Raw genomic sequence first — 26,881 nt, forward strand, 5'->3', positions numbered from 1 at the left:
GGTAGAAAGAGATTAAGACACTTCTTCAGGCAAGTCATACAGCAGTCAGTAAACAACGCCAGGTGCACTTTACAAAAGCAACACACTTGGGACAGTTTATGTGCTCGGAAATCAGCATCAAATTTAAAAAAAAAAAAAAAGAAAATTCAGAAGCATGTTCTAGACATTTCTCTTAAATATAGAGCATTTGCACACATTTTGAAGAGTTACTTTTCAGTACTGTTATTACATGCACAAGTTCTGTAACATAATCTAGAGTCTAAGCAACCCTTTCAACATGGCAGATGTTTTCTGTCCTTTGGCATTTCAAAATTGGTTTGGCTAGCTGACCAAAGGTGGTATCTGAAACACTCCAATTGTTGCAGTCCATGCCTATCAGCCAACAGAAACAGCCTACCCAATAGGAGCATTTATTTCGTTATTTACCATGTAAATACCAACAATGAAAGTACTGAAATTGCCCTCACTTCACAGGTAATACTCAACTCTTCAAGGGTAAGTAAGAACACATTACAGCATTAGTAAGGCATGGCAAAGGAAAAGCATACACGTCCAAAGAGGCTGCAAGAATGGCAATGTTCTTTCTGCTGAGTGCAAATGCACAGATTCCCTTAGAACTAAAAGTAACTGTTTCTTGTTCCTTAGTTAAGAAAAGTTCCTAGTTAAGAAATTTCACTTTCTGGCAGCTCCCATTACTAAGGTTTACAGGCTAAAAGAAAGCAACAATTAAGTTCAGAATGTTTTCTTCTTTTTCGAATTAAAGAAAACATTACAACTTTGGAGCCTGAGATTCAAGTACTTTTCACATCCCAGCCCTCTTCCACAATCATGGATCCTTACAGATTCTGGCCAATTTTTCACATGACTAATGCTTCACTTTTTTTTTTTTAATAGAAAGAAAAAAAGCATTTTGAACTAGGGTGAAAGGAAGAGTTCACAGCATTATGAACATTCTGAAAATGTACAGGCCAAAACGATTTCCTAGTTTGTTCCTGTGTTTACTGAATTGAATCATGGACTGTAAGACTTCAGCCCCTGAAAGTGTAAATCAACACAAGCAAATGATCTACAAATCAAATCAACAACAGATGAACAAGTTTAAGATCATAAAAGCTTCAAAAGATGTTATCTTGAAGCAAGATGGCTTATAAACATTCACAGCAACACATCCAAATATCATGTACCTCCTCCTTGAATTACAATAATTGGACTTTTCTCAATAGCGGAACATATACCAAGTTAAAAATACTTACCTTTATGAGCTGCATTAATTCAGTAACAAGTCCTGCTTTTTGGTTATTTATTTCCTTGACCTTTACATCTGCCTGTTGAGACTGCTCCTCTAAGTCAATAGCATCTTGTTCCAGCTGTCTTAAACTATGGGAGGAATCAATATGTGATTAATCCTGATTAAAAATAAACTGTACAAAATATAAAAAAATCTTTATCTTGGTGATGAAGCAACAGTCAACAAAACTAGGAATCTGACACCTAAACATTCCAAACACATTGAAGACATTCCCAATCTATGCACTTTAAACCTAAGAAATTCAAAAGACCAAAAACAAAATCATAATTAAAGAAACTCCGATATTGGCTACTAAGGCTATCACTCAGCAACCATAATCCTTTACTCTGTAGATTTCAGATTAAAAAGCTTAATAAATAAATAAATATATGTAAGGATAACATTTTTCTGCTGCTGCTAGCTCCTTGCAATGATACAACTTAAGAGAGTTCAGGAGGTTTGCTTAGTTCTTGTTACATACACTATCAAAAAAAAACCCAACTGTGTCCTCAACTTACTGCAGAAAAATGTGGTTTAAAATGAGTAAAAATTCTGAAGAACTTCATATGAAATAATAATGTTTAACGAGCTGCAAAGCATTTGAAGATCTTAAAAACATGACCAAACAGATCAAGAGGATGATCCAGGAAACTACAAACTAATCATTTTTACTTTGATCTCCTTGGAAAACAATTGTAGGGGCATAAGGGAGGTGATCAGGAAGAAATACCAAGCATTTACCACAGGTAATCATCATACCTAATGAATGCAATTGTAAAACCACCAGATAACGACAGATCAAGTGGTTGCCATTTACTTCAGCTTTACCAAGGCTTTCTGTTAGGTTATCTGATAAAAGCTCACCTGCATACCCAAAAAGGAGAAACAGACAATAGAAGGTACGGAAGCCCAAATAAAACCCTACCCTGGTTACCCCCAAGTGTATCACAGGAGCCATCAGCCTATGAAATTCTGTCCTATGTTCAGCTGTAACAGTTGCTTTTCTCTGTAGTAGCTGGTGCAGTGCTGTGTTTTGGCTTTAGTCTGAGAACAATACTGATGACACTGCTCTAGCTGTTGCTCAGTAGCGCTTACCCATTAGGGCTTTCTGATCTCATGCTCTGCCAGTGAGGAGGGGCACAAGAAGCTGGGAAGAAGCAGAGACAGGACACCTGACCCAAACTAGCCAAAGGGGTATTCCATAACACAGCACATCATGCCCAGTATAGAAACTGGAGGCAGTTACCCAGAAGACCCAGATCGCTGCTAGGGTCAGCCTGGGTATGAGTTGGCAGGTGGTGAGTAACTGTATTGTGCATCACTTGCATTTATTGTTTTCTTTTCCTTTTCCCCTTTTAGTTTTATATCCTCTCCCCTTGTTATTTCCCTTATCATTATTATCACTGGTGGTAGCAGCCGTGGTTTTGTATTATACCTTAGTTACTGGACTGCTCTTATCTCAAGCCATGGGGTTTCCAATCTTTTGATTCTCTTCCCCATCCCTCCAGGAGCAGGGAAGGGGGAGAGGGGCCAGTGGCCCATCTCAGTAAGCTCAGAGGAGCACAGGGGCACCTTATCAGAAGGAATACAAATTAAGGACTTGGAAAGGGGAACACCCTGTCCCAGGACAGCCTCAGCCCCAGTGTTAAGGTGTGAAACCCAACAAGGAAAGTCAACATCACAGCACTCTCTGGCCTGACGGGGGTTGTTTCCTGGGGTATAGGAGACATTATGGAATATAGCAGAAAACCATGTAAAATAGTTGGCTGGTCCAGCCATCCCCATTAGCACATTCTCTTATTTAATTGCATTTCTCACTCTTGTTCTGGGTGAGTGGCTCTCTATTCAGTGTGCAAGCAACTACAGTCAGATCATAAGTCAGAGGAGAAGGCTTGCCTGTCTGTGATGCCAGTAACTGGAAACACCAGCAACAGCCGCTGCAGTAGGACCACAGGTCAGAGGTCCATGTGTCCATGGTGCCTGCACCTGGTACAAGTGCAAATGTGCAAGTGAATGTCTGATGCCTACTGAAAAGAGCAAGCCAGACTAGCTATTAGGTGAAGTAGACTGGGAGCCAAAGGGTGAGGCCCCAAGAAGAAATGGCTATTGGAGGGAGCAAGGAAGTCCAGCCTGGTTGCCAGAGACCATGAGATCTATTGTCTCTAGAGGTGAGACCTGCTGGCATGCATATGTATTTAAGAGTAAGACGACAGGGGTACTGGCTATTGGGGGACATAAAGGGAGCCATGGCTATGTCTGCTCATTTGTATGCCTATGTGACCAGGGAGTTGGCTTCTGGGAAACCAGGGAGTCTCAACCAGTTCTGCACGTGTGTGCACATGGGTGAGTGAGGCAGCTGATACAACCAACAGGAAGAGGGCTGCAGCCTTGGGGGTTTGCATGTCCAGGTACCAGAAACTGGGGAAACTGAGGTCCAGAGACAGCTGCTGTGCAGATTCAGTGTGACCAGACCCAGCTGCTGATGGGATCTGCGCTGCACATATGTATGCGTGGGAGCCTCAGTAAGGGGATTCCCGTCTTGTTCAGAAAGGGTAGGAACATGATGAGGCCACTGGTGCTGTGTTTATCCAATTTCTTTCTGAGTCCATCTGTGCTGGGTGGCTGGCCATGTGTAAGTATGTACATAGCTGCTGTTTAGATGTGCTTTGTGTGAATGTGTCTACTGCAGAGACTCAGGAGTGGTGGCACCTGGGAGCATTAAGTGGCCTCAGATCCACTTTCCTCTCAGGCTGCTGGATCCAGACTCATTCCACTAACTTTTCAATGCTATCTCCGACAATAGTGTTGTGTTCAAATTGGAAAAATCCAGTCTGGGTGGATGGAAGACTATTAAAAAAAAAAAAAAAAAAAAAAGAAAAAAAAGAAAAGGAAGAAAAAGTAGTTGGATGGTCAGTCTCAGAGGGTCATGGTTAGTCTGTTACATTCCGTCTGGAGACCAGCATCAAGTGGAATAACACAGCATTAAGTCCTGGGACCTGTCCTGGTTAACATCACTGACAGAGATGAAAAAGCCGCAGAGGGCATTCTCATCAAGTTTTCAGACAACACTAAACTGGGGGGAGCAGTAGGCCTGCCTATCAGAGGGGCCTGCTGAGGCTGGAGTAAGGGGGTTCACCAAAGGCCCATGAAATTCAGCAAGGACAAACACTGAGTCCTGCCCCTGGGAAGAAAGTGGGTCTGGCAGTGATACAGGCTCAGGACAGACTGCAGCGGAGAAGCTCTGCAGGGAAGCACTTGAGGTGTTGGTAAGCCAGTGAACTGAGCATAAGCCAGGAGTGTACCTTGGCAGTAGCCAGGTACTCCAGCATCCTTGACTGTATGAACGGAAGCACAGGCAGGAGAAGAGCGATGTTTATTCTCTGTCCAGTACTGTACCCAGTTTATCCCCCTGCCTCAAACTGCAACCAACTGGAACAAACTTGGAAAGCAGTCAGCATAGATTGTCAAGGGCTATAGCACATGCCCTGCAAGGACAGGATGAGAACACTCAGCTTGTTCTCCCCGGACAAGAGACAGCTTTCGGACACCTAACAGCAGCCCCCCACTATCCTTCCCACAAGGAAGCCAGTGACAGGATGGAACCAGGCTCTTATAAGAGGTGTGTAGTGGAAGGATAGCAGACAGTAGACATAAAATGAAATAAGAAAAATCCAGACAATGCCAGCAGAAACTTCTTCTCGATAAGGACAACCAAGCTATCAATCAGGATGTCCAAACGGGCTGTACGATCTCCACAGAGACTTTCAAGATGCAGTCAGATACAGCCCTGAAAACCTGGTCTGAATTTAATGTTGCACTGCTTTGAGACTACAGACTACATGAAGTCCCTTCCAACCTAAGTGATTCTGTCATTGTGTATTACTTTCAAAATTATATCCTGCTTTATTCAGATATCATATCAATTATAAATATTTCAAAATAGTTATGCTCAGTGTATGGATTATTTAAATAATTTCTATCTCTACAGAAAACCATCCACATTATAGAAGAAAACTCAGAACAACCTTGTCTGTAATTGTGGCAGGATTCTTACCCTGATTCAAAATTAAAAGAGTGCAATTATTCTTTTCAAAGGGAAGGATTTAACCTCTATTTGTTTAGGTTAAGGGTCCATCTCCTGCCTTCAAACCATATTCCATATTCTAGTAAAACATCATGACAATACATGTATCCCTAGTAAGAAACCTGACAGCAGAACTTGGCTTTGCAGCTGCACTCACATTCATACTGTTTCAAGATTTTTTTTTTCACACTGCTGACTATACAGCAGCTGATTCTGGTCCCTCTTTAGGGAAGAAAAGCCCTTCTTTTCTTCCCCCCATCCCTCCCCATTTCAGTTTAATTCACTGTAGGTAATGCAAGAGCTGGGCACACAAGCACCAGCACCAACTTCCAGAAAAATAGTGTGGCATAAGAACATACAGAGTATTTGAGGGTACAAGGTCTGCTGGGCCTGTATTAAGGAGCGGAGGTAGTGAAACCTGGAGCAATCTCATCTTCACTGCCTTCTGCGAGTGTAAGCTTAAGTGGAATACATCTAGAACCATGCACAGGTTCTCCTTTATGACAGAATAGCAACAGAAGAACTAATTGCAGAGGCCCATAAAACCAGAAAATATGTTAAGACAAATACTGTGGACAGTCAGGGTCCAACTCAAATCTCTGACATGCTTACTTATTATCATTTGTCATTTATACATTATTTATACATTATAGTATTATCTAGATATGTGTCACCAAGACTATGGCAATATTTGTGTAAATGCTCTTTTACTGGACTCCTATGATTTTATTACAGGAAACCATTTGGAACATTGTTACATGGTTTCTCAAATACCATCTTAGTCTCCGCTTCTAAACACCCTTTTTGTCTTGATTATCACCTATATCTGATGCTGAACTACTGGTTTCTTTGTATGGATAAAAGCACACTGCATTAAGGGGAAGCCAAATACCTTTGTTATTAAAATTGTTAATGTTTCACAGATAATATGGCTTGTTTCTTACCTATCATACTTCACACTAATTTTTGATTCCAGCTGTCTCCTCCTGTTTCCTTTCTCTAGGACTTCCTTCTTCTGCTGCCTGAGCTCATTGTCTTTGCGTTCCAGATGCTTCTGTCTCCCCAATGATGTAGTCAAACGCATATCCAGTGACTTTAATGCATTATTGATATCCTGAAATATAAGAACACACACCACTAGCATTCTTACTACCAACATACCATATTAAGACGTTCAAGCAAATTACGCTTACTGTACAATAAAATGGGTAGTATTTCACATCACGTACAGCACAGAAATAAATTCCTACCTGTAGCTGCTTTTCCAACTGTCTTCTTTCATCTGTATCCACTGAACTAGTGAGAAACTGTGCCGCCCTCACGAATGTATTGGTAGAGACGGGTAGGTTTGTATAAGCAGATACTTTAACAACATACTTTTCTTCTGCTGTGTATATCTGCCTAAGTTTGGTTTCTTGTATGACCTGAAAGAAGCATAGAGAAATATTAATCTGTCAAAAGCGTTAGTTGTGGCAATGCTTTTCGAGGACAAGAAATAAACTACAGGTATAATACAAAACTAAAATCCACAGTAAAGAACTTCAAGTCATCAAGACTCTGAGTTAGCAAGCCTTTGCAAAAAAATGATGCTAAGTTTAATGCATCATGTTAATTTGAATCCAGACTGGTCAGCAAAGAACTGTTAAGATGCTGTAAAACAGAGTATATTATCAAAACCAATTAAACAGATTCTGATTATTCTGATATTACAGACTGACACTGGAAAAAATTGTTAGTACTTGTACTACATCATAAAAAAGGACTGTACTTGCTGAAGATGTATAACATGCAAATGTAGTGTGTGTAGAAAAGAAGTACTTAAGAAAAGTACTTAAGAAATTAATAGATGAAACCATAAGGTGGACTCTAACACATTTACTTTAGTAAAGCAAGTGTATCTCAAGAAAAAGAGGTATAAAATACTAGAGTTAATATTTTTAAATTACCCGTGTCAAAAAGGGTAATACAAATAATCAAAGAGTTACTGTAACATAAGGTAGTATAGTACTTCAAAAGGACATAAAGTGGCCGGTACACCAGGAACATCAAAAAACCTTACAATGGAAATTTCACAAAGTATCTTTTTGCAGTTTATAGACACAGCACCAGCTATATTCTGTTGATTCGGTTTCGGGACACTAAAAACCATGTACACTTTGCCTTAAAGCTCAGATTGTGGTTGACAACATTTCCATCCTAGTCCTTTTTCCACATGCTCAGCTTTAGGTAACAGGTCTCCTTTTAAACGAAAGCCTCTTCTGGCATGTGTGAAACAAAATGCTGCGAACGATTACTTCTCAATCTGTCCTGGGTTCAGCTGTAGCAGTCATTTTTCTCCTTCCTAGTAGCTGGTGCAGTGCTGTGTTTTCAACTTCTGTCTGAAAACAGTGCTGATAACACACCGATGTTTTTAGCTGTTGCTAAGTAATGTTTACCCCAATTAAGGACTTTTCAGTCTCATGCTCTGCCAGGGAGGAGGAGAAGCCGGGAGGAAGCAGAGACAGGACACCTGACCCAAACTGGCCAAAGGGGTATTCCATACCACAGCACGTCATGCCCAGTATAGAAACTGGGGGGAGTCACCTGGAAGGCCCAGATCGCTGCTCGGGTCGGGCTGGGTATCGGTCGGCGGGTGGTGAGCGGTTGTGTCCTCTCCCCTTGTTATTTCCCTTATCATTATTATCATTGGTGGTAGCAGCAGTGGTTTTGTATTATACCTTAGTTATTGGACTGCTCTTATCTCAACCCGTGGGATTTACATTCTTTCAATTCTCCTCCCCATCCCTCCGTGAGCGGGGGGGGAGAAAAAAGTGGGGGGAGTGAATGACCGGCTGCGTGGTTCTGAGTTACCAGCTGGGCTTAAACCACAACACAATCAAAAACAATAACAATGAAGTAAAAACTTTACACAACTGAACTGATAATGTGCTACGTATAACACATTCAGAATGGGCTCATCTTTGCCTCTAGACCAGTGATTTTTCACATGTTGCCCACAATGCTCTGGAAAAGAGCGAGTATCTAAGGAGTAACTAACTGGCTTACAAAATGTAACTCAAAGACCTGGTATACAGGTAACCTGCTTTATCAGGTGATAAACACAATTGTTGGAGGAACTGCAGTTTAAAGACAAAAATGCTTAGGAAAAAAAAATATTAAGAGAAGAGCTTTTCATGTAGGACTCCTTTTACTTTTACTTTCCTCTTTCTCATTCTTAGAGCCTCAGAAACATAGCAGACAGGAAGGAGGAACAGCTTTCCCAGTAAAACAGGAACTGTTCTCTGTTCATAAAGCCTGTTCTCAGAGTTTCTCAAAAAGCAACTCTTACTGTTCTCAGACAGCCCAAAGCATTTCTGTATTCAAAGAAGAGTTCACTGTCAGTACAAGATAGACAACAGATGCCCAGCATAGACAAAGAAGTAAATAAGGATTTAAGCTGAAAACTCTCATGTGTGTTACCCGTTATAATCCAGCAGTGACAAGCTTGCAATAATCCATAAAAGACTAATGTACAGATTGCTCCCAGTGAGAGCTCTTACCCTATTTTCTATGAATCCTGAAGGTTTATATACTTCTTATTACACCAATTCTGACTGAAGCTATACAACTGTATTTGCCAGAAATGGAACATCTTAATGCATTAACAACAAAAAAAAACAAAGAAAAAAAAAAACCAAAGAAAAAAAAAAAAACAGCAGCAGCTTCTAATTGTTCTGTTAAACACAACAGGTCAGAATTGTCAGGTACTATTAACTGTTGGATTAAAATTTACCCAGAATCTCAAGCACTTAAAGTAGAAGTTATAATAAAACAAGTTCACATAACTGACTTGGAACAGTATGCAAATAAAAGATATATTTAACTTTCTATGAAGTACTGCATTAGATTGACTGGATTTGTTAAAAATGTCTTGCAATGTTTGTGTGTAATGAACTGTTCTCACCTCTAAAGGCCAGATAAAACGCTAAAGCAATTTTCTGCTTTCTCCACATTAATTTGCGAGAGAATTTTCAAAATAAAACTTTAGACCACAGGTGTGTTTGTGCTAATTAGGACATCTCACCCTGTCAATCATGCTTCTGGTCTTCTCTGTTCCCACAGGGACATCATGAACATGGTACTGGGAGCAAAGATAACTCATCACAGGATGAGGAGCATCAAATAACTCTCGTAAATATGAGAAAAATCCGTATCGGCTGAAAGGGAGAAAAAAACCCAACATACATCAGAAACAAGAGCTGGCAGATAAGTAAGCTGAAGTTACTGAAGGATCAGAAAGATGTCCCGCGAACCCAGAATTGAACTGGTGAAAAATTTATTAGCATAGACAATTCTAACTTATAGCAACAACCCCAAAACACTGTATTTAAGACCATTCCCCACTGATACAGCCTGATACATACTGTAACTCTTCAATAGGTCTCGAAGGTAACTTTTCAGCACATGATTCAGCAGGTGCACATACAGCATTCACTCTTAGTTTCTGATGATCACGCATCTAAATATAGATTACATTAATTATTTGGTAAAACAGACCAGAAAAAAAAAATCACTATATGAAAATCAAGTATTGTTTCTTGATTCACAGAATTGGAATTATTTTAAACTGACCACCTGTTGAAGAGCTCACAAAAATTCACTCTCATGCAGGCATGGCTGAGTTCTCTAAAAGTCAAGTTCAGTTAACATTTCTCCATGAACATACCACGCATAAGAGAAAACAAAAGCAATCAAACAAATCCAGAGCCAGGTGCTCAATCTAAATGTCAAGCTGTATGTAATAAGGGAGCCCCCTCTTTCAGGCTGTACAGCCATTTTGCAGAAATAATGGCAGACCACTGGCTATAGAGGCTCTGAAAATCCTGGTCCTCACAGGGCAGAAAAGACTGAGGATGCAAAAAGACCAGCTTAGCTGCCTGAAGCAGCCTTGCACTGGGTTCCACAACCATGGAGGCAAGGCAAGCCCCCAGATATCGCTACTACTGTTCACATATATAAAAATGCCTAGCTTCTGTGAAGGGCAGATAACTCTTCAAGAATTGCATGACAGTTTGTCATTAATCACACTATACTGTGGGCAGTTGCTGGGAAGCAATATGACTGCCAATACTGTGTCTTCTGGCTTTTTTCTTCTGCATCATCTGTCTGGCTCTCAAAGAGAACTAGCTCTTTACCACTCCAAGAAACAGCAGTATTAAGAAAATATAAGCTTGATTTGCTGCTTGGACCATTGCAGTCTCACAAAAGACGTCCTCTCACCTCCCAGCTCAGGAGGCATTGGAAAAGCTTGGTACTAAATTTGTATCTTTCTGCTTTTGTCATTTTCTTGTACAGAAGTGATTATTGCCTTGTCAAGGAAGACAGAAGTTATTTCTAAAAATATTTTCTTAATATTCCTGCTTCCCCACAGTTGGTCTAGGCTTTAAATAAATAAATAAATAAATAAATAAATAAATGCAAAAAAGAAATCTTACTCCAGAAGAAAACTTTTGAATAGTTTGTATTAGCTATTATGCTCATCTTGCCAATCAAAACTTAATAAATACAGACTTAATTGTTAGACTCCAAAGCTTAGGGCTCCTGCATCAGTACTTAATCAATTTTTAAAATTGGTGCCTACTTGCCTCCACAAGAAACATTTCCATATCTTCTTGACTCTCAAAAACAAAAGCCCTCATGTCATTGGCCGAAATATGATTTTCAACATATTTAGCATGTCTGTTGTCTTTCATATTGATCTGTTAAAGAAAGTTAATAAGAAAGTGACTTAATAAAACTGGACTTAACACCCCCCTCAAAACAGTTGAAGCAGTGAGATGATATCCAAGCCTATGTTTAACAAAAACAAACACAATGTTTAAATGTTTTTAAAAGACATATGCCCTGTCCTTTTGCAACCAACTCTACTGGGAGGAAACCTACAGTAACTCATATATCACTGTGTTTATTTTTTAGCCATCCATATACTTTCTCAGCATTCATGGAGCTATCACTGTCTCCAGCATACCACCTCTCCCTCTTCTGCTCCACCCTAGTTTACACTTGCAGCCACAATCACCTCATGTCTAGTGGTTCTGCACCAGCACCACTAAACATATCTCACTGTTTAGAAACAATTAACCTAAAGAATCAAAAAAAAACCCCAGAAAATGCCACACTCCACAAATTACTTATTATATGCAGTTCCCTTTGATTGGGACATGGTGAACATCACCAAAAACAAATACAGAATTATGAAGCCATAGAAAGACAGACTCACAGATTGATTGAGTATCTTTGAATTCTTAATAAATAAAAAAAAAAAAAGATAAATCCACATTTAAGATGAATAAAGCTTTTCACATCTGAATTAAATGTTAATGTTAGAATTCTTCAGTAACTCTCATTAGTAATTAGACATTATGTCACTATACATGACATACAAAGGCAAAATTACACAGAACTACACAATTTAATAAGCTGAAGTTAGCCAAAGGCTATATACACTTACTGGCAATTTTAAAGCCACAGTTTGTATATACCAGAGACTAACTTACAACATCTCAAACAAAAGCACAGAGGTTAACATGGCCTTAAGGTAAAAGCAAAGGCAGCCTACCAAGGCATTTGTAAAATTAATTCAATGTCATCTTCCAGGAAGAATTGGAAATTCTGGTAGTAACAGGAAATATTTGGTATTTTATAACGAAGAAAAGTAATCTTGAATAGTTCTAGCACATGCACAAAGTATAAGAATTGGCATACAAATATTCAACATTAAATTTCATTTAAACTGTAGCAATATACTATTAAAATAAACTTGCAATTCTGAGGAAGAAGAGTGTGCTGGAGTTCCTCATCCTCTTCACATTGCATGGAGCACATACTGCAAGAGGCTCAGATAATGGTGGAAGAATGCACTAGAAAACCAATAGTGTCTCTGAAAATTTAGCAACGCTATTCCTAGCTACTACTGTGTCTGTCGAACCAAAACACAAAACTAGCAACAGGTCAGGTATTTCTGTTCCTGTAGCTGGCTGTGAAAGCAAACCACAAACACAGCCGAGAACCACAGTGACATGTTGTAACCATTGCTGAGAAGGTTATAGGGGGAAATACTAAATTGTAACTACCTCTGCTTTTTTAAGCAGTAAATAGGGACTACTTAAGTCTAAATACTTGGATGCACCTTAGTGGAAATCTGCAATAGGCACCTTAATAAAGGACTGCTCCTTGGGGAAGAAGGGGGAAGGAATCACCCCATATAACTCAATGTTGAGCATTACTACATTGCCTATGGAACTAAAATTACAAATAGTTCACCATGTGAATGTATCCTGCATGTAATCAGCAGCTCATTTCAAGATGTGTCTTGAAAATCTTGAAGTCATTCTCGAAGTCTTGCAAGGCATAAATAAACTAAACAATAACTGGTTAAAGTGATATGCAAATAAGGTTTCTTACTTCAAGCATCATGGGTTCACAAACTCTTCTTTGAAACTTGTCTTTGTTCTCTCTTAACCACACAAGAGCAGAGTGTGTGTCTCTGAATTTCCCTTTAAGATTCTCTTCCTTCATATTCATTACATTATTAAGTTGTCCAAGGCGATCAATTATTCCTGTAATTTAAGGTAGGTTCTTAAACAGAGTCCACAGCAAATACACGTTCTAATTGGCATCTTCCAGTATTTATTGACTATGTTACTCCAGCAGTAAGGTGGTTATGAGATTCTAAGAATTAAAGAGTTTCTTTTCCCACAATCAAGTTTCCGCTTATTCTAAAGAAATCTTAAGAATTATTTAAAGCTTAAAATCTAAAATAAAGACTTACCTGAAAGATAATGAAATGTGGTAGCACACTAAAAACACATGAATTTAGTCCTAAAAATCTCTCCTAAAAACTTGTCCTAGCTTTGTACGTAAACCAAGAAATGCCTCAAGACTAAAGAGGTAGAGGGACTAGCAACGTGAAATCTCTGAATGTTATTTGATACTTGCAGAGAACAAGATGTGTGACAACAGAATGCATGCAAAAGCATTTGCTATTCAGGAGAAACACATACCGGATACTTTCTGTGCTTCTCAAGGTAAAATACATAGTGTCTCCTTCCCTTGGTGACTTTGTGCCTCAGGTTCTACTTGGATTCTATGACCTTAAGTGCCATACAGATCAGTATGTGCAAATGTATCACACTCACCAAGAATATATACAACACTGCCTACCTGCCAGGCTATAATTTTTAGATTTTGTTCCTTAGAAATAACTGATGGCAAATCCTAGGTTAGTATAAAGGCATTTGCTACAATTAAGGTTAGTTCAAGTCAACACAGAAAGGACAAAAGCAGCATCAGTAGCTACTAGAATGCCAGAGAGACAATTTTAAACACTGCATCTTCAAAGCAAACTGCTTTTTACTTCAGGTTTGGGAATACTTTTATTTTTTTTTTTGTACTAACCATATACACCTTTATTTAACAATAGAAAAAAGATCAAACTGGCAAATCAGTATCATTACCCAGAGATCAAAAGGAACTAATGTTCAGAAGGTAGTTTTAAGGTCAATTGCCACAACTGCCATCATCTTATTCTTTCTATTTTTAAAGCAGTTTCTGTTACTTTTAATAAAATTGATAACAGACAAGAGGTCAGCTGTACTTGAGGCAAATGCCCCAAAATATTTCACTACAGCAGGACAAGTAGATTCTGTACAGTCATAATTAAAAAAATCTAAAAAATAAAAGGAAAAAAAAAAAAAATCAACAAAAATTCCAAGTAACTTACTTTTCTTTTCCCTCTCCTGGTTCATTTTATCTGCTGTTAGGTCACTGATATCACTATCAACAATTGCTCTTTCTTCTTGTAATTTTTTCAGGTCATTATTAATTGCATCAATTTGTGGCTGAAGATTCTCACAGCCTGCCATTGTATTGAGCTCATTCTTCCAGTCCTCTATCATCTTGTGAGTGTTCTGTATTTTCTTCTGTCTGTCCATTTCTTCATCTTTTTTCATCCTCAAACATTGATGAATTTCTTCAATCTAAGAATTTTGAGTATTTCCAACATTAAAGAAGTTTAGTACACAAAAGCTGTGACAAATAACTGTCATGGTTTAAGGTATCTGTCAGATGTCTGTGCAACTGGTATTAAAACCTGATGCATGCACTAAAACTGTTAAGAGTCTATTATAGTTCTAACAGCCCCTGACAGCTGAAGAACTGACAAAATTTGTTAAGAACACTTAAGCAAAAAACAATCAAGCCTTTAAAGCAATTTTTGAAGTTCTTGTATTTTTACAAGAGCAGAAGCTTAAAGCTCAAGATCTTTCTTAAACACACTTGAAAGTTAGTTTAAGACTGCATAAAACTTACAGTACAAACACAGTGTGCAGCATGACTCTGCACCTGTATACATTTAATTTATATGGGTTTTGACTGAGTGCTCAGAAGTTCTGTAACTGTTTCACAACATACCATTGCATTTTCTTTTTCAAAAATGCTGGACTTACACACTTAACAGAAGCAATAACCCCAGCATCTTAGAACATTTGAAACCATGTTTAATGCTGAGTACATTACTGTACTATAAGGGCTGTGGGATTTCAAGGAAACCTACATATATATATATATATATATACACACACACACGCACGCACACACACACATACATATATATATGTATGTATATATATCTCTCTAAGACATAGTATACCTACACACACTGTCAATCCTAAGTTTATGGCATCAAGGCAACTCATTTTAAGCAGCATACACCTGTCCCATACCTATTTGACTAATAGTTGTTTTAAAGATTCATTGTGTACTGGAGGCAGTGAAGCGCACAAGCACTTGCAGCCTGTTTGGAGGGATTTCCCTCTCTGCTAACAGAAGAGTGGACAAACTCCTCACATATCTGTGTTTTATTGAAGAATTTAAGAAGTAGCATACCATCTGAATGCAGCTATAATTAGTACTGAATTAATGTATTAGTAAAGAAACACCAAAAAAGTAAAAATACGAAGACTCTTACTTGTTTATCTTTCATGTCCAAAGCATCTTGCTTCTGTTTACATTTTTGAGAAATATCTTTGATTTCAGCAGCCTGCATACAATGAGATATTAAATTAGATAGCCATAGATTCAGTTATATCTGTGAAAAGCAGTCATTTTTTAAAGGACATTCTGTATATGCATAACTAAGCATTTATTCCACATTTCATTCCTGACAAAGTCATACTCTCCAGTATCTTATTATTCTTACTTGTATCTATAATGTGACAAACTGAATAACGGCTCATGAACCGTTCACAACCATTCAACTACAGATCTGCAAATTCAGGTATGACAGATACAGGAAGTCTGCTAATCTAACCTGAAATTAAAATAATTCCATTCTCAAATTCAATAAAAATGATACATTTAGATCATGACTTACAAAATGTTCTTTTTCCAAAACCAGCTTTACCAAGAAAGAGCATAGCAAAAAAGGCACAAGTTCTGAGGCACAGGACAGTCAAAACAATTTGTCAAACCATCCTAGCTCTGAAGTGCCTTGTGCTAAAGATATCCTACGCCGCTAAGCCTGACAACTTGTTGGATCACACCTAGGCACCCATGTTTCTATGCTTTCTCTACCCTTCTCAGCTTCCAAAAAGTCAGAAGGGACTCCTGAGCATCACCCAGTCCCGTCTCTTGCTCTAAGCGGTCTTCTGTCAGGTTGCCCAGGCACTTGTACAGCTGAGCCCTGAACACGGTGGAAGTGTACTATGCTTTCTCTATGAACTTAATTCCTCCTTCCCTGATCCCTCAAGGCTGAAAACAGTGCAAGCATAATACTAGAACACTGCAAAAGAATGGAAGGACTGTAAGCAAACGCCAGTGCAGACATGGAAAGAAACACACAGAGCATTCTTGCTGGAAGAAATGTCTTTCTACAAACTGAGTCATACTGAAATTGCTAGGATGCATCAAGAACGGAGAATTTGGAATGATCTTTTTCCTCCCATAACCTGAAAGATGCACAAAAAATTAAGACCCTCTCTACAGCTGTTTGCACGAAGGCAACACAGAACAATACATCTTGGTCTTGCAGTTGAACGCTAAGCAGTACTGATTCTGTGCTGCTATTTCCAAAGACCTCAAGCAGACACTCTGAAGAGAAAGCTTTTTCTCGGGAAACTGACATGAAATATTCAGAAAACAATCCTGAAGGCCCTCAAAATCAGGACACTGGTAGGAAGTGGAAATCAATTTTAAAATTATCATTACATTTTCAATTATATTTATCTATACCACCCTTACAGAACAGATTAACAACTGTAATTATGGTTTTCAAGTTACAACCACAATACAATGCTTTATACTGTCAAATACTGTTAAAAGAATCGCACTGCACAGTATACTCAGTCCAAATGCCATTAAAGAAATAACAGCCTCAAGCTGCGCCTCTGGAGGTTCAGACTGGATATTAGGAAAAATTTATTCACTGAGAGGATGATCAGGCATTGGAACAGGCTGCCCAGAGGAGTGGTGGAGTCGCCATCCCTGGAAGCATTCAAAAACCATGAAGATGAGGCCCTTAGTGACATGGTTTAGCGGTGGCCTTGGCAGTGCTGGGATAACAGCTGGACTTGATCTGAAAGGTCTGTTTCAACCTAGTTGATTCTATCATTATGACACACTAAAAAGAAAGAGATTATAGCTTTATTTTAAAAACTGAACACAGAACATCTGAAATATTACATGTTAACTGAAGACTTGAAATACCTACCTTATCTTTTATTTTCATATCCAGACTCTTAAAAGAGTCTTCATTTTCTTGGATTTTTTTTGTCACTGGGGACTGCAGTTCTTTTAGATTCTTCAGTTCTTCCTTGGCTTGTTCTCGGATTTGTTTCAGTTCCTCATGCTGTTGACGAACATTTTCATATTCCTTGGAGGAGTTGAAAGTAAAATAATTACACACTTTTGTCCTCTGTGCTCTAACATTTTATTCAATTGTACATGAGTTTTAGAAGAAAAATCTCATTCAGAAGCTAGTATTAGAGCAACTTCTTAAGAAATCCTTCTGTTACTAGTCTTACGACTAGGAGATGCAGGGATCATTCAGTCCTCAGTAAACAAGCACACACATTTAACGGTTCTTCAGTAATACGCAATTCAAGAGAAGAAATGACCAATTTGTCTGCAATTACCTTGCTTCTAAATCCATCTGGGATCGTGTGGTAAACGTAATCCCTTAGCCCCTTCTATCCATAGTTTGAGCACTACTTAGGCAGAAGTCCTCAAGCTAGGGAGCAAATAACCACAGAGAATTTCAGGAAAAAGAAAAAGAAGGGGCTGGACAGATCTGTAAGAGCCAGTAACAGGTATTGCTCTGAAGTAAACTGAGGAGACAGACAGAGTGGAACAAAACTTTGGGAAACAAAACTAAAACTCCACCATATACCACAAATACCAGAAAAGTCACTATCTAGGGAGTTAAACTGGAGATGCATTCCTAAGAACCTCCATCTGAAAGTAGTGAGAATTTGGGGGAAAAAAGTAGTTTAGGCTAAAGGAGTCATTACTCATGATTTTTTTTGGTGTTATGATCTCTGGGGGAAGAAATCAAAAACAAAACAAAAACAAACAAAGAAGCAACCAACTAACCAAAAAAACCCCACTAAAAAAATTGAAACCAACCAACCAAAAAAGAAAAGAACACAACACTACATGACCGTTAAGAATTCATGAGAAATAAAGATACTTAGAGGACCAGAGGGAGAAGAAGCAAATACATGAATGTACAGAGAAAGGGAAGGCTGTTGGATTTGGCAAAGCACTAGAGAAAGCCCCTAGCTTAGAGCACATGCCTTGATTATTCCAAGCTTCGGAGCACTGAAAAGATAATAAATAAAGATAGTGTGCCAGCTCTATCTGTAACGGCTAACTGCTTCATCTGCTACCATTTTTTCTCAGTTAGTTATTTAATGACCTTATTTGTAAACACACACAATTAATCACAAATAAATGAACTTGGGCTTTAGATCCAAATTCCTTCTCCATAGTATCTTTTGAATAAAAATACTGTAGTACTTGAAGTAAGCTGCTGCAATTCTGTTATGTGGAGTACAATCAGTAGCCACCATTACAAAGTTAGAGGCAAAGCAATTATACTTTCATTTAGCTGATAAAATAAGCTTAAAATCTAGCTCTGCTCTAAATAAGGTATTATATTTCAAGGTCAAAGCAAATACACACACATACAATTACACTCATTTCTTCAGATACAAAGTACAGGCAAGTTTCTCTAGAAATTGAAGTGACATGGTTTTTATACAGCAAATCCCTTTAACACTTTAAGAAAACCTGACTTTCACTAGACTTTAAACAACATACCTTATGGTATACTGTACTACCTTAAACTGAAGCTTGGAAGGAAAAGAAACACCTTTTCTTTAAAGCCTTACAAAAGGTCTGTCTGTGTTAGAAAAACTGCAGCTCCTTAAATTTGCTCACCAATTGTAGATGACACTATCTTCTGATGGAAGTTCCATTAAGGTACACACAAAGCATAAAACATCCCTTAACTCCTTGAGTCCAAATCTTTAACATTGTACCCCTAGGGTCCAATTTATAGAATTTTAAGCAGATGCTCAAAAACCTATTAGATATATGTAAAATTATGTGTAAGTCTCCATATACAGAAGCAGGTGGGACTGACTAGAAGAAACACTTGACTAGAAAAGTGCTCCTTAGGTGAAGGACAGTAGTCTTCAGAATAAAAACACAGTTCTACAGTGGTCAAATAGTAAAACAAGTGCAGCACTAGACTTTCTCTTTTCCACTATGATCAAGAGATAACCTAACGCTGTATTTCAGCTCACTGGTTTTCAAGCTGCCTCTTCTCCATTTCATAACATACTTCAGTGTTCATGCACCTGTCTCTTGGCTGATTCAGAGGCTCACCCACCTATTCTGTTTTGTTACAGAGGCAGTTCTAAACAGCTATGCAAGTCTGGTCTACAAGTACAAACCTACCCTACAGGGAGGATGCAGGAGAGGGAAGATGCACAGAAAGAATAAACTTTTTTGCTACTCTTTAACTTTGGTGAATCCAATTTTAAGACACCAAAAACATTTTTTCTTGGGATTAAACAGTCTTAGGTCACATGACAAAGAAATATCCCTTTGCAAAAGAATGCACTTCTATTAGAGAGCTTGGTATTTTGCAATATATATGAACTCCAAGTGATCCATCAGAAGGATTCGACAAACACAAAATACCGATGATTTTGTACACTGAAGATCAGAATGCAACATGAACTTTTGTTGCAGCCTGCAGGTCAAATATCCTCTTTCTAGTAAAACAATTATCCTGATGACAATTGATTCCAACTGTAGATTACCCACAGGCAAGTGACTTCTGGTAAACAATCTGGTATACACTACTGATGCTGCACTACAACTTGGATCTTCACATAGGTGTAAAAACACACTTGTTTTGTCACTTTTGTTAGGACACCATTGTTTCTACAGATTCAGCGGCCAAAAAATTAGATTTCTTCTAATTGAGTGCACCCACCAAAAGCATTTAATATACATCAGCAATGCAAACTGTCCAGAAGACAGCCATGAAAGAGTAAGGTGTGAGGAAGTCTAAATTTATTTAAGAAACATGTAATTAACAGCATTGTTCTTGAACTTATGGAAGGCAATTTAACTGAGAGCAAATAACTTAGTTCACCCCTACCAGTTTCAGACCAGCATTCAGAGTTTTATATCTGCAAGTATCTTACACTAGAGAACAATCAGTATCAGCGTACATTAAATATACAAGACATATCTCTTCTAGTAAAATAACTCTCTCTTCTTGTTAATTAATGCACGTGTAGTAGGAAAACCCCACACCATTCAGCAAGTGTGGAAGTCCACCCCTAAAGTCACAGAGTGCACAGCCCACCTCCTTAGCACCTACCACCATTCACCTATCCCTATTGCTGCTCCTACATCCCCACGTCATTATCACAGAGGTTTGAAAACAGTGAAGGTACCCACCCTGAATCCAGTTGCTTTTCAAGATACAAGGGACAAAGTTTTTATACATCTATGTGAGACTTCCGTTATCTGTAAAATTGCAACAAGATACCCTACAAAAATTTTCTGCATTCTGGAAGAAGCAAGTGGAACTGGCCAGACACTGCACTTAAGACAGTTGTGTCTGCAAGGAGTAAAAAGAATACTGCCCTTGGCCCATATTGCTGTCTCTCCTAAATGGGCAAACAGGCAGTAAGTACTTAAGTTACATTTTAAGCAACTTCTTCAAGTCTAGCTACATATGCAAGCACACGATAAAAGTTAGGCGAAGAACAGTATTTCAAGACCTGGCCTGTTTGCACCAAGCAATTGTAACGATGTTGACATTTCCAATATTGCAGTATTAGGAAAAATGAGCTGGTAAGAAAACCCCTGGAAAGAAAAAAAAAAAAACCAAAAACCACAAACTTACCACCCAAGGTCTTTTCCTCTCAAGCATCTCAATTAAGTCTAGATGGCGCTTGCGCTCATGGTATCTCTCAACATCCTGTTTGTATCGTTCAACCCTCTGTTTCATCTTCTCCAAAGAGTTAGTTTTGTCTCTGCACAAGTTCTGTAAGAATATACATTTTCATGCTTTAAAGTATCTACTTTGTGGAAACACCTTTCAGAAATAGTCCATACCTCACATGTATATTAAAGCAAAAATTTAACACTAGAGAGAATGCTTTTGTAAAGCAGCAATCAGAGGAGCAACCCAACTAGGAATAGTTGCCCAACTTTGACAAGTGCATTTAGCACACACTTTCTGTGAAACAAATCTAATTTAAACAGAAAATTTAATCTGAAGAATTTGTTTGGTTTTAATTTTCTCAGGAAGGTACTCCCTACAGCCTCCATTAATCTACAAGTTTCTAAAGCACCATAACTGTTTTTGATAAATACAAGTAGCAAAAAGGCTCTTGAAAGATCTTGCAGAGATTTATAACAGAAACATCAAGGCTGTTATGTGAATGTATACGTATGAGTGCATAAGCATGCGTGCACACTAGCACAAGAAGAAACAGCAAAACAAAAGGACTACAAGAATGGCCTGTATGGCTAACAACAGACACCATTCCCAGCAGTAACAGCAAGGAACATGCAAGTTCTGCAAAGACCATTAAGCCTGCACTCTGGTAAGATCACAGTACCAGAAACTGTGAGTGAAAGAGCCTACATCCTATAACCAGGATGGCAACAAGGTTGCAGCTCATTGCATTCATTCTCCCTTTTCCTCTTTATCTGCTAATAATCCAGACTAGGAAAACCAGGTAACAGGCAGCAATTTTGCCCATAATTTATGGAATTTGAAGTCAGAAAGATTAAAGCATAGGACCACAGTATAAGAGCTGGTGATTCTGAAAAGGCCTAAAAGATCTGTTCCAGAAAAGCTGTTGCCAGTCAAGAATTCCAGAGAAGTGGTAAGTACTTGACAACAGGCATTCCTTGTCGTCTGTGTCCAGACCACTTGCACAAATGTGTCTTCATGCTTATGAGCATGTGAGTGTTGGTGTGAACGAATTCTGAGAAAAGATGAGCATGATTTGGCAAAATCAACTTTCCACAGACTCTGTAAATAAGTACTACCTTCTAATTCCGTAAGGCATCCTGTTATATTTTATTATGCCAATTTCCTACACTGTTCTCTGTCTAATGTTTACCTCTAGTTCTCTTTCCTTTTCTCTGAAGTTTTTCAGTTCACAGTGAAATTGGTACATTTCTGGAGGGCCGATGGATTTTTCAGTGGCTTCAAGCAACTCGACCTTACTCAGTTTTGCAAATTCTCCAACTCTGTCCTAACAAAACCAAACAAACAAAAAACAAACAAAAAACACACCCCCCCAAAAAAAAAAAACACACACAAAAAAATGTAACAAAATATGGTATTAGTTAAGATAGCGCAATACAGTAATACCGGATTTAAATACTGCTGTTTAATTATGAACATAATCTGACTTATAGTTCTATACCAGACAGCTCTGACTTAAGATGATCCCCTTACAGACTAGCAACCAAAACCTCCTCAACATTTGTAAGATTTCTTGGACCTGTTTAGGAATGATTCAAGCTTGAACCATGGCTCTTCGGCAGCTTTTGAGGGTAGCTGTGGAGGATGTGGGTTGGCTCGTTAGTTTTGAATTGGCTATCATTCTTCAGAACAAGACAATTCAGTACAGACAATTGAAGGCTTTACTCCACTGTATTCTTAAAATTGGTTCTCAGGCTACACCTTCCCACTTTGAATGCTGATTAACACGGAAGTTAAACCATGAAGAAGTTAATACTAAGGCTGGAAGCCAAGGGTACCAGGAAGCATTGCTGCAGCCTCTGTTGCAACTGTAGAGTCATCTAGTAGGACTGCTTTCAGGTTTATGGAGAAAGACATTCAGACAACTATTCCCCTTCAGAATCCAAGCCTGAGGAACTAAGTGGAGATAACAAGAGAAAAGTGCAAGCAGGGATTGACTGGGAAAGTCAGGGATACAGAACTACAGGAACCATGCAGGCAAAGGTACAAAGACAGTGCTAGACCTCAAGACATCTTAAAAATTTCCTTATAGATCAGTTACTTAAAAATATCCCTAGAGCCGCACAAGCAGGACAGAGAGGTATCACTGCTACTGCTGATACTCAAACATTGACATGGAAAATATCAGCAGCTTTCCTTTCAGCGTCAACAGAAAGCAGTTACAAAACCTGCTCAACTAGTGAGCCTTACAGGTCACATAGTTTCTCCTTTCTTTCACCATCACACCAGTATGTCTACTGCAACGCTTCCATTCTTTGTGCTGTTCCATAAAATTGCTGAAGTGCTACAAAAGCTAAGAAGCACCAAAACCTTCTCAAAACACAGCACTCCATTTGCACCCAGTGTCTTACAGAATTCGTTCATACCTGGGGAAGAAACTGGCACAAATTGTCCACCTGGATGTTTAAGGCTGCAATCTGCTCTTCTACCGTTTTCAAGGTTGTTGGCTTTTTGTTGATAAACCATGCTGATGCATTGTTCACCACTTGAATCTCTCGTGTGATGATGATATTTTCAGGTGACTTAGACCTGATTAATAAAAAGGAGTGCTTACACTTTTGAGAATACCCAAAGGTTACCAACTGTCAAAGTATGTCAGACTTAAAATATTAAAACTTTTAGATATCTAGATATTTAATATAAGTTAACTGGACAATAGCAGCAGATTCGCACTTTGTGCCTCAGAAAATGTCCAGTTCTTCAGTGGTAAATTAATCTCACACAGAAAACATCAAAAATATCTGCAAGTCTCAACTTAGAGGAAGTTATTTACATAAATTACATAAAAAAAAAAATGTACAAACCATTTCAAAGTTGTTACCGATGTGGATAGTTTATGTAAAAGTGTATTTTTTTTTATATGACATTTAGGAAGTTCTAATATTGGGATGAAGAAGGTGCATACTGATGCTATACATTTAAATATTAGCGGACAGAACTATATCAATAGCTTCCATTTGAGAAGAAAAGGAGTATCATACAGTATGAAAAATACTAATTTGTTTTCATTTTCTGCTTTTAAAGAACAGCAAACATGCATCAGTTGTACACTTAGTTCTCTAGCTCAACATTTATCTTCAAAAATCTAGTCTAGTTAAGATACATCAATAACAAATGAGCAGTGAAACAGCCACTCTTGAGAATTTTGGCCACTACTTTGACTTAGAAATCGTCTAGTGCCTGTTTAGCATATTCCTAAAGATTGAGGATAAGGGCTTGTAACAGTTTGGCAGCCATGTACCTCAGGAGACTTCAGGATAGAGGTCAAAGTAGAAGTAATTCAACAGCTTCTAGTGTTTGGAATAAGTACCACAGGGATATGAGCCTGCTTTTTGAAGACTCTATGATTATTTCCTTGTAAGTGTTTACTACCTTATTTTAATATTCCAGACTTCCTTCAAAAGACCTAGAAAGCCATACTCATTTCTTTTATCAAAATAAGGATTTTTTCTTTTATTTCAGTATGTGATGTTTTCAGTAAGAATGTAGAGGGGTCCCACATACCAGCAGTAATAGTATACAGAAGGCAGAACATTTGTTTTTAAAATTTAGACTTTGCCTTGTTTTTCCTCTTCAAAAATAATTTCTAATCACTCCGTCATCTGAATCATCTGAACTTTAAATGTAAGCAAAAGCTAAACACACCATATATATTCATCTTTAGCAATATATTCTTTGTATATCAAGACAAGATAAGATGCTTTACAAAGCAAAAATAAGACCAGCCATCACTGCTTATTTATTGTGTGGTAATTATTTAACCTTAAAATACTGAAGCCTGCGTAAAAAAAAAAAAAAAAAAAAAATAGAAAGAGTAAATCACCAACTTAAAGACAGACCTCTGAACACCAGGTTCTTTTTCACAACTTTGCAAAGGCCTATGTGAGGAAATAATATCATTAAAAATACATGAGGAAATGCAATTTTACTACTTACAGTTCAATTTCTACTACACCTTTCAAGCATCCCTGCTTTACAAAGAGACCAACCTACAAATTTAATTACAGAAGTTATTATTGCAAAGGAACAGTGTATTACAAAGTAATCTCTTACAAAAATATGTATTTGTATAATCAAGTTGCTGTAGTAGGATATTTTATTGAAAATTCACAATTAAAATCTTCCTCACAGGTTAACAATTTCTGACCTATTTCAACCTCTAAAACTGAACAAATTATAATCAGCAGATCCACAGAGAGAAAAGAGTACAGGAATATACATGAAGAAATTGCCAAATATCTGCACTAATAGAACTGCCCATTCTAATAGTTTAAAAATTATAAATACGAAAAGGCAATAAAAATGCCAACACACAGTGCTGCCACACAGTCAATTTCCATATCTACATTTGCTCAACACTAAGCTGCAACCAGAATATCCACAGATATTTAGGTACCCAGATTTGGTGCTCCAAAGATCTACTGAAATATACTACATCCAACCAGAACAGCCAAGAAAGCAAGAACAAAACTTAAAAATTTGACAATACAAGCTTCCTACTGTACTGTCAACACGCGATCTCTTGGGAGAAAAAAAAAAATTCAAATAATAGCAGAACAACTCAAAACAATCAACTTCCATTTAAATCAAAGATCAGTAGCTCTGTGCTTGTAGATAAATTCTAAGACAAGTCAACGATACGTTATTTCTACAGGTTCTATTTACTTGGAAATTTAAGTTAGATTTATATTTTTTTTTAATTTAGTTAATATCTTGGATCAAATGTCATTTATGCAGTAGGTGGCATTTTCATACCCGACTGTGGAGACTTAGACATCTTCAAATATAACTTCTAGTTTACTTGGGCCCTAGTACAATTCTGATGTTTCCACTTCGTAATTCAGCCAGGACAATAAACAGTTAAGTAAAACAAAACCCCTTTGGAAAAGCCTTTCTAAACCTCTCTGGACCAGATTATTCCACAATTTAAACACGTTTTTGTAAAAATAAAGCAAATGAAGGAAGACAGTCTTTCCCCCCCTCCTCTGCTGGACAGGACTCTTAATGAAATTCAGATAAAACATGAAAATTACAGAAATTCATAGTTACCTTATCAGCTCGACCTATGAAAGAAGGCTTTCCAGCCAGTCCCAGACAGATGGCACAAACAATGCTTGACTTTCCTGTTCCATTAGCACCTACAATCAAGTTCAGATTGGGTCCTGGATGTACTTCACAGGTGTCGTATGTTCTGGAAAGCACAATAATTTCTTGAACATTACAAACACCATGTCACTTTAAAAAACAAGACACCAAAACCCAACAACAACAACAAAAAAAAAAAACCACCAACACCACCACCAACTAACACCACAAAAAAACCCAAAAAACATCTGTTAAAAAACAAGACACCAAAACCCAACAACAACCAAAAAAAAAAACACCACCACCAACTAACACCACAAAAAACCCACAAAACATCTGCTTGCTTAAAAACACTTTATGATTATATTAAATATATTTGACAGATAATTCTATCAAATACTGTTTCATAATAAAATCTCAGAGTGAAAACTAATGCTACAATAAAACACTGTGGAATACATTCCTACCAAACAGAGTACTTACAACAACTTCCCTCAAAATGAATTATTACAAAGAATGAAACTCAGCCACATAATGACAATTTCTATTGTCTTCACTAGGACATCATGTTATTTATGTTATTTTACATGTTAAGTTAAAAAAAAAAAAAAGACAGAAAATTGAGAAAATTGAAAATGGAATGAATTCAGTCAAGTCTGTTACATTTAATTCCAGCTGCCTGCTGCACTGCAGTCACAGAAGGAGATTCCACTCATCTAGCCCATACAATGTACTTGGGTCTTAAGCTCCGCAAGAATCCTGTGGAACTCCATCTTGATACATCATGCAATAGCTTTCTTGAGTTAGAGGAACCTAAAAAATTAGCCTTTTATCAGTGATTTTTTTTTAACTATATTAG

General features: G+C 37.9%; 1 protein-coding gene across 1 annotated transcript in view; it reads right to left on the reverse strand.

Annotated features, from left to right (window-relative positions):
• The window catches only part of SMC5 (structural maintenance of chromosomes 5), a gene marked incomplete at its 5' end in the record, with an annotated part of 40,946 nt that extends 14,818 nt beyond the window's left edge, over positions 1–26,128 (reverse strand). The window contains 15 exons of the mRNA XM_010023940.1: positions 1,254–1,377; positions 6,317–6,486; positions 6,623–6,796; positions 9,436–9,568; positions 9,776–9,870; positions 10,997–11,110; positions 12,816–12,970; positions 14,134–14,389; positions 15,379–15,450; positions 17,119–17,280; positions 20,839–20,979; positions 22,070–22,204; positions 23,304–23,466; positions 24,874–24,926; positions 25,987–26,128. Of these exons, the coding sequence (XP_010022242.1) occupies positions 1,254–1,377; positions 6,317–6,486; positions 6,623–6,796; positions 9,436–9,568; positions 9,776–9,870; positions 10,997–11,110; positions 12,816–12,970; positions 14,134–14,389; positions 15,379–15,450; positions 17,119–17,280; positions 20,839–20,979; positions 22,070–22,204; positions 23,304–23,466; positions 24,874–24,926; positions 25,987–26,128 (2,089 nt within the window). The remainder of the gene's footprint in view (positions 1–1,253; positions 1,378–6,316; positions 6,487–6,622; positions 6,797–9,435; positions 9,569–9,775; positions 9,871–10,996; positions 11,111–12,815; positions 12,971–14,133; positions 14,390–15,378; positions 15,451–17,118; positions 17,281–20,838; positions 20,980–22,069; positions 22,205–23,303; positions 23,467–24,873; positions 24,927–25,986) is intronic.
• Between the last annotated feature and the right edge of the window lie 753 nt (positions 26,129–26,881).

The sequence above is a fragment of the Nestor notabilis genome, unplaced genomic scaffold, assembly GCF_000696875.1.
Source record: "Nestor notabilis isolate BGI_N333 unplaced genomic scaffold, ASM69687v1 scaffold7761, whole genome shotgun sequence".
NCBI classification, from domain to species: domain Eukaryota; kingdom Metazoa; phylum Chordata; class Aves; order Psittaciformes; family Psittacidae; genus Nestor; species Nestor notabilis.